Consider the following 13803-nt stretch of genomic DNA (forward strand, 5'->3'; position numbering starts at 1 on the left):
AAGGAAATATAGTTATGTTTGAAAAGGGAGTGGGTATTGGGCGTAAGGTATATGCCTAAATATTTCATACTGTGTTGTACCCATCTAAAGGGAAAAAGGGGACTTAAAGATTTCTCCTCCTGCTTAGAAAGGTTGATGTTTAAGATTTCCAACTTGGAAAGATTCATTTTGAAGTTGGAGAGCATTTGAAAAGTAGAAAAGGCTGACGTTAAATTAGGAAGTGAGATACGTGGTTGCTGGATAAAAAATTAAATGTCATCAGCACGCGCTGCATATTTGTGGGATTTGTTGCTTACTTGGATACCGAGTATATTAATATTATGTCTAATTGTGGCCAGAAAGGGTTCTAGAGTGAGAGCGAATAGGAGAGGGGATAAAGGGCAACCCTGTCTGGTCCCATTATAAAGGGTAAATGAGTCACTTAGTGTTCTGTTTATGCGGATTTGTGCCGTAGGGTTGGAATAGAGAGAGGAGATGCGATGGAACATCTTGGGACCCAATCCAAAATGGCGTAGGGTCAATTTGAGATAGTCCCAATCCACTCTATGAAATGCTTTTTCAGCATCAGTGGAAGGATGTAGCATTTCGATACATATTGGTTTAGGGATATTGCTCGGAGGCAGTTATCTTTGGCCTCTCTATTAGGTATGAAGCCAGTCTGATCTGTTGAGACCCATCTGGGAATAATGGGGAGTAAGCAATTAGCCATGACTTTGGAATATAATTTAACATCAATATTTAGCAGGGAGATTGGCCTGTAGCTGCTACATAAAAAAAAAGAAAAAATTGAAAAAAAGTGCTACAAGTCGCAGAAGTGTGTGTGTGTGTGTGGGGGGGGGGGGGGGGGGGGGGGGGGCTAAACTCAACCTCATCCCAAAAAAGATAGAAAATTGAAACAAGTTTTCTCCTCTATAGGGGGGACTTTCAAGTAGGATGAGTCGCCAATGAAATATAAAGCATGTATTAAAAAGTATCATTTTTAATAATAGTATTTAAAAAATATATGAGCACATACAAAGTAAAAATACAATCTTATACATGAATCTTTACAGGAAACTGGAAGACACATCATACATATTAAATTGTGTATCCGGTGCAAATCACACTTATTCCGCTGCACTATGCGACAAATGCTGCAGATATATACCCAACGCATTTCAAGACTTTTGCTTATGTTGCTTTCTCTTCCTCAGGGGTGTGTGCAATTAACGTAAAGCATAGCACACATCTGCAATCAAACAAGAATAAATTACATGTATATAGTGTCCTAATGAAAACATTCTATAATCGTAATGCATCATCTAGCTACATTTGCTATAGTTTGAAAGCATATGCACTGAACATACAAAACATGGGTGTTCCAGTATCCAAATTCTATTTTACAAAGAAAATGTACGTATAATGCAGACAGGTAGCCCCTCTCTGGTCTCCGTCTTGCCAGACAGTCCAAAAAGCCCTCCAACTGCAGCCAAATCCAATGCAAACAAGATCCCCCACAAAGGACGTCAAAATGTGGCCATATGAGGATAAATCCTGTAGATCCCCCATATGAGGAAAAAGAAGAAGAGGAAGAAAGTGTCAGAGTGTTATAAAGTACAAAACAATTATAGAAGGGTGTCCCTATAAATATTAAATAAAGTACTACACCAATGATCATATGTGAAGCCTAATAGCATCATCTAGAGCATGACAGCAAACAAAATATGGTGCATATTATTCTGTGCATAGTAACTAGATTCAGAGAAGTAATAATTTCTCTGCACTTATATGTATCATTGTAAAGTACCGAACCCACGAAGGGGGAATTTTATAGTAAACACAGGAATTTGTTTTAGGAAATCTTTCACATCCGTACTACATATGGAGTGAAGCCCAGCTATAAATATACTGTTACCATATTTGGATTATTCAAAAAGATTATAACACAATACATCAGGTCAATAACTAACTCTCTATGCAAATACACAGGTATGCAGGGGGTTCCATATTATCTTACTTAATTGTGCTTTACAACATGCAAATTCTAAATTTACCAACCTCTTTTCATTTTTATTTTCCCTCGCCCATTCAACGACTACTACCGCAACGAATACTACCGCATTGTAATATTTTTGAATATCGGGGACTACTAACCCCCCTCGTTTTTTCCCTTGTTTCAATATTGAGAAAAAGACTCTTGGTTTTTTATTCTTCCAAACAAATTTCATTATTAGGGATTTTAACTTTATGAGATATGCTCGGGGTACTGCTATAGGCCACATCTGGAATTTATATAAAATCTTAGGAAACATAAACATCTTCAAATAATGAATGCGTCTTACCCATGAGATTGGTCTATTTATTAATCTTTTACTTTCTGCTTTGATTTAGTCAAGTAATGGTATAAAATATATTTTGTATATCTTCTTCATTGAATTTGCTCGTTTTATTCCTAAGTATTTGAGTTCTTTCCGCCAAGGAAATTTACATTCCCTTTGGAGCATCCGTTCATCCCACTTGCTTATGTTTATATTTAAGACTTCGGATTTAGCTTGGTTTATTTTAAAATTGGATAATTCCCCATATTGTTTTAAGACCTTCAAAAAGTTGGGCATTGTATTCTTTGGATTATGTACATAAAACAAAACGTCGTTCGGCAAATGCGGCCAGTTTACATTCCTCATTCCCAACTAGGGATGAGCCGAACACCCCCCGGTTCGGTTCGCACCAGAACTTTCGAACGGACCCCAAATTCGAACGAACGTTAGAACCCCATTGAAGTCTATGGGACTTGAACGTTCGAAATGAAAAGTGCTAATTTTAACGGCTAATATGCAAGATACTGTCCTAAAAAGGGTTTGGGGACCTGGCTCCTGCCCCAGGGGACATGGATCAATGCCTAAAATGTTTTTAAAAATGGCCGTTTTGGCGGGAGCACTGATTTTAATGACGATTAAAGTGAAAAAAAAAGTGAAATATTCCTTTAAATATGGTGCCTGGGGGGTGTCTGTAGTATGCCTGTGAAGTGCCACGTGTTTCCCGTGTTTAGAACAGTCCCTGCACAAAATGACATTAAACGGAAATAACACCATTTAAAACTGCTTGCGGTTTTAATGTTATATCTGGTTCCTGCAATATGGTTGAAAATCATTGAGAAAAATGGCATGGGTAGCCCTCCCTGCCCATTACCAGCCTACTTGGGTCTTGTACGCATATTAAGGGGAACCCCGTACCCATATTAAAAAAAGGAAATGCATGTGGCCCCCAGGCCCTATATACTCAGAACAGCAGTATACAGGCGGTGCAAACAAGACAGGGACTGTGTAGGTTTGTTGTGTTAAGTTGAATCTGTTTGTAATTTTCAACTGGTACATTTTTAAAGTGTAGCTCCAGTCAAAAAAACTATTTTAAAGCTTTTTGGAAAACATAGGGAAGGGTTATCACCCCTGTATAATTTGTTTTGTCGTCCATCTTTTTTCATTTCACTTGCTGTTGTCTCCTTCCGTTTGCAAGTAGGAGATGTTTGTAAATTGGATGTTTGAAAGTAGGGGCCTGCCCTATATGCTCTGCAGAAATGGCGGAACAAGGTGTTGGTTTTGCCACAACATTGTAAGCCCTCAAAGTGACTCTTGGTGGGCGCTGGAGCGCCCTGCTGTGAACGATTATATCAAGAATTGTAATTACATGCCATTGTTGAACAGTGGTAGAAAAATTGACCTTTGGTGGTTGTGGTGCTGGTGCCACAACACTATAAGTCCTCACCGTTACTCTGGGTGGGCACAGGAAGGGGCCCTCCTGTGAAATATTATATCAAGAATTGTAATTACATGTCCCTGTTAAACAGGGGCAGAAAAATTTGGCCTTAGGCACTGCTGCTGGTGCCACCACACTGCAACCTCTGCCATATACTCTAGTTTTATTGCAGGAATTAGCCCTGCTGCAAAGCATTGCATCAAAAATTGTACTTAAATGCCCCTGTTAAACAGGGGCAGAAAAATTGGGCCTTAGGCACTGGTGCTGGTGCCACCACACTGCAACCTCTGCCATATACTCTAGTTTTATTGCAGGAATTAGCCCTGCTGCAAAGCATTGCATCAAAAATTGTACTTAAACGCCCCTGTTAAACAGGGGCAGAAAAATTGGGCCTTAGGCACTGGTGCTGGTGCCACCACACTGCAACCTCTGCCATATACTCTAGTTTTATTGCAGGAATTAGCCCTGCTGCAAAGCATTGCATCAAAAATTGTACTTAAACGCCCCTGTTAAACAGGGGCAGAAAAATTGGGCCTTAGGCACTGGTGCTGGTGCCACCACACTGCAACCTCTGCCATATACTCTAGTTTTAATGCAGGAATTAGCCCTGCTGCAAAGCATTGCATCAAAAATTGTAATTAAACGCCCCTGTTAAACAGGGGCAGAAAAATTGGGCCTTAGGCACTGGTGCTGGTGCCACCACACTGCAACCTCTCCCATATACTCTTGTTTGATTGCAGGAATTAGCCCTGCTGCAAAGCATTGCATCAAAAATTGTACTTAAACGCCCCTGTTAAACAGGGGCAGAAAAATTGGGCTGATGGCATCAACCAGAACCAGAAATGTTCTTCCAATATATCAGCGGAGGAGGAAGAGGATAGACAATCAACATAACAGGACAGTCACTCAGCATCAGCATAGGCAGTCTTGAAGGGATGTGGTATTTCAAAAAAAATTATTCGGTTACATCAGCTTCAGGTGCTTGGTAGCTGTGGGTGATCCAAGACTGATTCATCTTGATGAAGGTCAGTCAATCAACTGATTCGGTGGAGAGGCGCACCCTGTGATCGGTAACAAAGCCACCAGCAGCACTGAAGGTGCGTTCCGAAAGAACGCTGGATGCAGGAAAGGCCAGTAGCTCAATTGCATACTGTGCAAGCTCTGGCCAGTGATCCATCCTCAAGACCCAGTAAGCCAGAGGATTTTCGGTGGGAAAGGTGTCCAAGTCTGACCTTGCCCCTAGGTATTCCTGCACCATGTAAATCAGACGCTGGCAATGGGTGCTGGAACCGATCATACCTTGGGGCTGCGGACTAAAAAATTGTCTGAAAGCATCAGTCAGACGGCCACCTACTCCACTGCTCCTTCTGACCGATGCCTCAGCAACACGTTGTCCAGGACCAGGAGTTTGTAACCTCCCAGTCTCTGGGAACGCGTTGCACAGACCTTTCTGCAAGGCCTCCCGGAGATGTCTCATCCTCTGCTCCCTCTGCGATGGCAAGATAAGGTCGGCAACCTTACCCTTGTACCGTGGATCAAGGAGAGTGGCCAGCCAGTAATGGTCCCTCTCCTTGATCCGAAGAATACGAGGATCCTTCCGCAGGCTTTGCAGGATCAGGGAGGCCATGCAGCGTAGGTTAGCTGAGGCATTCGGTCCGGAGTCCTCTGGGTCACTAAGGACAACATGATCCACAGCTACCTCCTCCCAGCCACGTACAAGTCCACGTGTTTCTTGGGACTGTAAATCATCCCTACAAGACTGCTGCTGCTGATGCTGAGTGCCAGCCTCCACCTCCATGCTGACACAATCATCCTCCTCCTCCTCTTCCTCCTCCTCATCCTCTTCCTTGTGATGGGTGGCACAGCAGGAACACTGTCTGGATAAAGGGGGCCTTGAGAGGCAAGGAAGTCCTCCTTTTCCTGCCTCTGTTCTGCCTCAAGTGCCCTGTCCATTATTCCACGCAGCGTATGCTCCAAGAGGTGGACAAGAGGTACAGTGTCACTGATGCATGCACTGTCACTGCTCACCATCCTTGTGGCCTCCTCAAACGGTGACAGGACAGTGCATGCATCCCTGATCATGCCCCACTGGCGTGGTGAGAAAAAAAAAGAAGCTCCCCTGACCCTGTCCTGGTGCCGTAGTCGCACAGGTACTCATTGATGGCCCTCTGCTGCGTGTGCAGCCGCTGCAGCATGGCCAATGTTGAGTTCCATCTGGTGGGCATGTCACATATAAGGCGGTTCTTGGGCAGGTTCAACTCCTTTTGGAGCTCAGCCAGCCGAGCACAGGCATTAAATGATCGGCGGAAATGCACACAGACTTTCCTGGCCTGCTTCAGGACATCCTGTAAGCCGGGGTACCTGCCCAAGAACCGCTGCACCACCAGGTTAAGGACGTGAGCTACACAGGGCACATGGGTCAGTTGTCCCTGCCGGAGGGCGGAGAGGAGGTTGGTCCCATTGTCGCAAACCCCCATTCCTGGCTTAAGCTGGCGTGGCGTCAACCACCTCTCGGCCTGCCCCTGCAGAGCTGACAAAACATCCGCCCCAGTGTGGCTCCTGTCCCCCAAACAAACCAGCGCAAGCACGGCATGGCATCGTTTTGCCTGCGTACTTGCGTAGCCCCTGGAACGCCTACGGAGCACCGCTGGTTCTGAGGACAGAGCACTGGAAGAGGCCATGGAGGAAGAAGAAGGGGAGGGGGTGGAGGAGAGAGGTGTGTCACAACCAATAGTAGCATTTTGGAGGCGTGGTGGTGGAACAACCTCCAACACTACTGCACCTTGTCCTGCATCCTTCCCAGCTGCCAGAAGAGTGACCCAATGGGCCATGAAAGACAGGTAACGTCCCTGTCCATGCCTGCTGGACCATGAGTCAGCGGTAATATGCACCTTACCGCTGACCGCCCTGTCCAGCGAGGCAAGGACATTGCCTTCCACATGCCGGTAGAGAGCCGGAATCGCCTTCCGTGAGAAAAAGTGGCGTTTGGGGACCTGCCACTGAGGAACCGCACATTGTACAAACTCACGGAAGGGGGCCGAGTCTACCAACTGAAAAGGCAGCAGTTGAAGTGCTAGCAATTTAGCCAAGCTAGCATTCAACCGCTGGGCATGTGGATGGCTGGGAGTGAACTTCTTCCGCCGGTCCAGCAGCTGGGGCAGGGACATTTGCCTGCTATAATCGGACGTGGGTGTACCGCTAGCAGAGTTCCCGGAAGCACTTGGCTGTGACACACCTAATTCTACACCTTCATTCCTCTCAGAGCAGGTTTCAGAGAGGACTGAAGGTCTAGTGGGGTTGGAGATGCCAGCTGATGAGGAGCAAGGAGAGGTCCGCTTTGTTCTTTGGTGTGGGTCTTTGAGGTACGCTTGCCAACGAGCTGCATGGCAGGTCCACATATGTCTGGTCATCTCCTAACACTACTGACTGCAAGCTCTATTAAATATATTAAAGATAGATCACTAGCTATATAGGTGAGGTGAGTATAGCGGTGTATACTGCGGTCAGGGCACGCAGACAATAACCAGAGAACACCAGAGATAAAGGGGTATATACAGATGTATACTGTGCTGTGCTGGAGGCACACACAACTTCCAATAACTCCTGCAGATGGCAAGTGGGCTCAAATAGAGAACAGCTATGTAGGTGGATATAGCGGTATGTACTGGGTACAGAGCACGCAGACAGCACGCACTATCTCCTAACACTACTGACTGCAAGCTCTATTATTAAAGATAGATCACTAGCTATATAGGTGAGGTGAATATAGCGGTGTATACTGCGGTCAGGGCACGCAGACAATAACCACTACACAACAGCAAGATAGAAAATTGGCTGAAAACGATCGGTGTGTACTGTGTTGAAGGTACACAGAACACCCACTGCTTCAGACGCCACCACACTACGCGAGGCCGCCGCGATGGCAGCCTTATATAGTGTGGGGCGTGCACTACACAGCCTGAGCTATGATTGGCCACAGGCATCCTGCCTGTGGCCAATCATGGCTCTCCTCGCTGCTGGCGCTGCGATTGGCCAAGCATGCGGGGTCACAGTGCATGCTTGGCCAATCATGAGCCAGCAATGCACTGCGCCATCGCAGTGCATTGTGGGCCGTGAGCGCCACGCGAATTTGACGCGAACGGACCAAAATGTTCGGATTTCGCCGAACGGACGAACAGCCAATGTTCGAGTCGAACGTACGTTCGACTCGAACACGAAGCTCATCCCTATTCCCAACCTTAATTCCCATTATGTCTGGGTTGTTACGTATTGCGGAAAGTAATGGCTCTAAAGATAACACAAATAAATGGGGGGGGGTGATAAGGGGCAGCCTTGTCTTGTCCCCTTCTTCATCTCAAAAGGAGGGGACGATAAACCATTTATTTTTATTGTAGCTATAGGATGATGAACCATTCTTGGGCCAACTCCCAGTATTTCTAATGTCTGGAACATGAATCCCCAGTCTACCCTATCGAAGGCTTTCTGTGCGTCCGTCGGCAGGAGTAGACCTGCGGATCCTGTCTCTTTCATCCATTGGAGTAGGAGCAAAGTTCTCACCCCATTATCCCTCCCCTCCCTACCTGGGATGAATCCTATCTGGTCTTAATGCACCAATGAATTCATCAGAGCCTTCATCCAGCTTGCCAATATTTTAGCGTACAGTTTTGTATCCGCATTTAGCAGTAATATTGACCTATAGCTAGAGTATAATGTCTCATCTTTCCCTTCCTTCTGGATTATGGTAATTGTAGCAGACAGGGCCTCCCTACTCATTTGATATTCGGCCCCCAGACCATTCATATATCTATATAACTTTGGAGTCATAATTTCTTTATACTTTTTATAATAGAACGTTGTAAACCCGTATGGGTCAGGGCTTTTCCCCGGTGCCGAATCGAAAAGAGCCTTATTTATTTCTTCCTCAGTTATTGGTGTGTCTAATATTTCCCTGTCATTTTCCATCATCTTTGGCAATCTCGCATTTTTCAGGAAATAGTTTATTCTTCTGCTTTTTTCCTCTCAATGGTCACCCTGCTGTTCTACTGAGTATAGCCTCTTGTAGTATTTTTTGAATATTTACGCTATATCTCTTATTGTATGGACCATTTCCCCTTTCCTGTTTTGAATTTTCCCTATGTAATTTATAGATTTTTTCTTTCGAAGCATTCTTGCCAAATATTTACTAGGTTTATTCCCCCATTGGTTTTTCTGGCTATACAATTGAATGTTTTTTTTTGTCTCCTGTTCCAGTAAGGTTTTTAGTTCATTCCTTTTAATTAACATTCTTTGATACGATGTTCGATGTTGATTCTGAAGTTTTTTTTGTTCTTGTTCAGCTCTAAATATTTCTTCCATTAATATTTTAATTTTCTATGCCCTCTCTTTTTTTTTTCTTGTTCCTACTGCTATCAGAATCACCCTAATTTAAGCTTTATGAGCCTCCCATAGTGTGTGCCCTGCTATTTCATCTGTATCATTTGTTAAGAAATAGTGTTCAAGTTTTTTGCCCACTATTTCATAACCTTCCTCATCACGGAGAAGTTCTTCATTCAATCGCCAAGAAAAGGGTTGTCTTGGGTTATCGGGAACAGTCATTTTCACTGGGGCGTGATCTGATAATGTAATTATTTCTATACTAGTTTCTAATACTCTGTCCAGTACACAATGATCCACAAAAATATAATCTATGCTGGAGTACATCCCGTGTACAGGGGAGTAGAACGTAAAATCCATTGTCTTAGGGTGTTGGATTCTCCACACATTTACCATTTGACACACATGCAAATTTTGTTTTAACTTTTTTAATTGTACGTTTTTTCGTCCCTTGGACCCTGGATGTACTATCCATTACCGGATCCATACATAAATTCATGTCTCCCATCAAGACCACGTATCCTCTCTTGAAGTCCATCAACTTTCCCAGTATTCCTTTCAAATATTTTACCGGATTACTATTAGGGGCGTATATGTTTGCCAATGTGCAATCCATTTCTTCTAATTTTCCTTTTAGGAAGATGAATCTTCCCTCAGGATCACTCATCCTATCCTCTAGTTGAAACTGTGTCTTTTTTGCAAACCCTATTTCCACCCCTTTTCCTCTCTTTGATATCGTGTCTCCATAGTACCAATTCGGGAAACTACTTTACATTATACAGCATACAATTTATGACCGCCATTTTTCCCTCTAAATTTCTATGCAGCCCTTCTTTCTCTCACCTATACTGGGATTAACTCTTTCCTTATAAATACTGCAGGTACCAATCCCCCAACCCTTTCCCAGCCCCCCTCCCCCCCCTCACCCATCCTCCTCCCACCCCTCCCTTTTTGGCCCTATTACAGCCACTGATTCGTTGATGGTGCTGAAAACCCTAACCGTCCCAAAATCACCTTGTTCTGAGGTGGGGTGCTATATGTGCCAACCCCCCCACCCCCTTAAGGGGTGAAGGGTGGGGGCGTTCCAGCCTCCCACATGACCTCAAGCCCAGATCTACTTAACTTTCCCCCTAACTACTCCTTCCACAATCCCCCCTCTACACTCAATCCTGAAGCCATTAATTGCTCCCTACATTATTCTCCAGAATTCATCAGTCCAGCCGGGCAACTCTAGCACCTGTAGATCCAATTTCTTGCAGAATTCGACTAATTCTTCTGGAAATCTTAACCTAGCTGATCTTCCTTCCTTGAAGCCTATCAGGCATGCTGGAAAAGCCCATTTATATCTGATGTTCTGTGCACGCATCTGCTCTAATAACAGTTTTAAAAGTCCCCTTCTTGTCAATGTCTCTGGTGCCAGATCCGAGAAAATTTCCAACTTTGAGCCTTCATACTGCACTGGGGCCCTTCCTCTTATTTTCGTCCAAAGTTCTGCTTTGTCTTCGTAGAATCTGAATCTTATGATTATATCCCGTGGCCTGTCAGCTTCAGGGCTTCTTACTTTTCCTATCCGGTGTACCCTCTCAATCCTGGGGAATTCTTCATCACCTTTGTCCCAGAGAGGACTAAAAATACTTTTAATAACTTTTCTCAGATCTTCCCCTTACCTCTGGGACCAAACTAGTTCTTAAGTTTTGTCTCCTGTTTCGATTATCCTGATCTTCTAGTTTATTTTTCTCTGGGTTTGTTGTGATGTTTTAACTTGCTCCTTTAATTTACACATCTCCTGGGCATGTTTATCCATTCTCTCTTCCACTGCCTCCACTCTTGTTAGAAGATGCCCCAGATCTGCTCTCAACATGTTAATATCTGCTTTGATAGCATTTTCTAGCCTCAGGAGCATCTCCCCCATTTCTCCTTTTGTTGAGATTTGATCGTCCATCCTTTGTTCGTCCACTTTACTTATTTCCAGGTCACTCTCTGTTGTCACATCCTCTCTGGATTGGTTGGGTGTCTCCTCTTTTTTTTTTATCCATTCCCCTTTTCTTATCACCTTTGCATGTAGTACATCATGTTGAGTTAGCTGGTAGGTGCTTTACAGGTCCTGAGCTGTGGCCTGCCAGTGGCAGAACCCTATTCTGAAGAGCCCCTTGGCGGGTATGTCCATTATGGACAGTGAAGCCAGGATGAGGATGCCCAGACTAAAAACACACCTACTGTGGTAAGTTACATGGCTTGCACTTAATTATGACCATGTGCGCTGGCTGTCTGATGCTATAGTGAAGGTTGTGAGACTCTTATGGGGGCACCTGCTTTTTAAACTGACTTGTAATTGCAGGGTCACAAACAAGCTCCTTCAGTCTCCTCTTTTGAGTTGGTCTTCGCCCTTGTGGCTGATGCGCTGGCAAAGGATTAGATAGACAAGGCATATAACCTCTCATGCTCGCCTTCAAGAGTTCTCCAGAGCCTCTCCCATCCTCTGGAACTCCCTGCCCTAGTCTGTCCGATCAGCCCCTAACTTGTCCACCTTTAGGAGTTCCCTGAAAACTCATTTATTCAGGGAAGCCTATCCCACACCCACCTAACTGTCCCGGATCCACCCCCATCAAATCATTCTCTGCAGCTATTACCTTTTGTACCACCACCCCCTCCCTTTAGAATGTAAGCTCTACGAGCAGGGCCCTCCTGTACCTTTTTTATTGTACTGTAATTGTGTTGTCCCCCCTATACATTGTAAAGTGCTGCGTAAACTGTTGGTGCTATATAAATCGTGAATAATAATAATAATCTATTTTAGATTGCTGTGGCTTCTGAGCCCGGGTTTTTTGGGCTAGCACCCTGGGTCATATACTGTTTGATCGTACTGTTGAATGCATTATCTTTTGAAGTTTTAGAGACCCCACCCTTTGAGGATTTACTTGTAGATTTGCTCATGGTGTTTTTCTTCACTCCTCTAATTCGTTTCCCCAGTTTTGCTTGCGCCTCCCACTCCCCTCTTCCCCCTGTTCTCTCCCGGGCCCTGCAACTCCACTGTCTCACAACTAGCAAATTACCCCATTTTGGAAAGTAGACTCCCCAAGGAATTTGCTGAGTGGCATGTGGAGCCCATTGAATATTTTTTTTTTTTGTCACAAGTTACAATACTTTTTTTTTTTTCACAAAGTTGTCACTAAATGATATATTGATCAAACATGCTATAGCAATATGTGAAATTACACCCCAAAATACATTCTGCTGCTTCTCCCGAGTACAGGGATAGCACATGTGTGGGACTATTTGCTGAGAGGCATGTTGAGTATTTTGCAGATCTCACTTTTTGTCACAAAGTTTTGAAAAAAAAAAGTTTTTTCTTTCTTCATTTTCCAAAACAAAATGAGAGCTGCAAAATACTCACCAAAAAAACAAAACGTATGCGATCAGAAACCCTGAATGCGGTGCTTGTTTTTGGGATCCTGTCACGGCTAGACTGCCAAAAAGTCCCACACATGTGGTATCCCCATACTCAGAAGAAGCAGCAGAATATATTTGGGGTGTAATTTCACATATGCCTATGGCATGTTTGAGCAATATATCATTTAGTGACAACTTTGTGAAAAAAATTTTGAAAACAAAAATATATATTGTAATTTTCCCGAAACTTGTGTTGACTGCGGCCAGGAATGATTTAGTGCAGCCTGTGTTTGCACTTACAGGCAGGGGAAGGATTTCATTCACCAGAACCAATCAGCGGGTCCATGCCAGAAATAATTGGCCTGGACCTGAAGATTTATCAGTTCTGGAACAAATCCGATGGTCGCGGGCGTGGCAGGTGTGCCATTCTGCCCCCGTAAAAAGACAATAGCCAGTCATGAACCGGTTAAAATAGAAACTGCTGAAGGCTGGTTTTGTGTCAGTATTCTCTAGCATATGCTATAACTGGGTGCACTGGAATTTTTCTCTTCTAGGATATGTGTGGTATCGAAAATTAATCTTCAAACGTTGGCAAGTATCCAGCCAGGAGCAGAGTGGGCCAAGTAGCAGCCACCATTTAATAGAATCGGCCAGTGAGAGAGCAGAATGAAACGCAGGCATGGTGACGATTGATTTTGTTGGTGTCCTTCTGGACTGTGTACAGCCCATCCTGAATCAGAGAAATCACATACTCCAGTCTGCATATGTGAGTGTGGAAGTTTGTGTTCAGGCTCTCCCAGAATTCTTGTGTCTGCTCCACTAGTTCTGGCAGAAGAGTTAAACATGCTACCCTAATAGAAAGGTTGTTTAATGCGGGAGGTGGCCGTTTTAAAAGTAAAAGCCCACACCCACAATGATACAAAGGAAGCAAGAGGAAATCGTCTGGCTGATCAAACGGCTAAGGGAGCTGTCCTGCTGCTCTTGCAGGTAGTTGAGAGGGTTATGCCTGCTATGCCAGAGGAAACCCCCCAGGCTGACCTGGCAGTGTCTGCTATGCCAGCGTTGCCCCAGCTGGACATTACTTTGCTTATCAAGCTGCAACACCAAGCTGTTAAGGAAAAGAGACTTTGGACAGAGGAGGCATTCCCTGACTCAGATGGACTTTGAAACATTGGTAAGAAATGGTATCTTCCCAAGCTATTATTTCAACTGTTGGTCCATCTATCATACGGACCAGGCCATGTATCTAAAGATGTAATGACCACTTCCATTGGTGAATACTGAATATCCCCAGGGTTTGCTACATTT

At 44.3% G+C, this 13803-nt stretch overlaps 1 protein-coding gene across 1 annotated transcript in view; it reads right to left on the bottom strand.

The window, feature by feature from the left end:
• Window positions 1–961: 961 nt before the first annotated feature.
• RPRD1A (regulation of nuclear pre-mRNA domain containing 1A) overlaps window positions 962–13803 on the bottom strand; it is a 194556-nt gene continuing 181714 nt past the window's right edge. The window contains exon 7 of the mRNA XM_077491932.1: window positions 962–1533. Within this exon, the coding sequence (XP_077348058.1) occupies window positions 1375–1533 (159 nt within the window). The 3' untranslated portion in view covers window positions 962–1374. The remainder of the gene's footprint in view (window positions 1534–13803) is intronic.

This window comes from Lithobates pipiens, unplaced genomic scaffold (assembly GCF_037356315.1).
Source record: "Lithobates pipiens isolate NorthernLeopardFrog02 unplaced genomic scaffold, aLitPip1_a1.2 Scaffold_19, whole genome shotgun sequence".
NCBI lineage: Eukaryota > Metazoa > Chordata > Amphibia > Anura > Ranidae > Lithobates > Lithobates pipiens.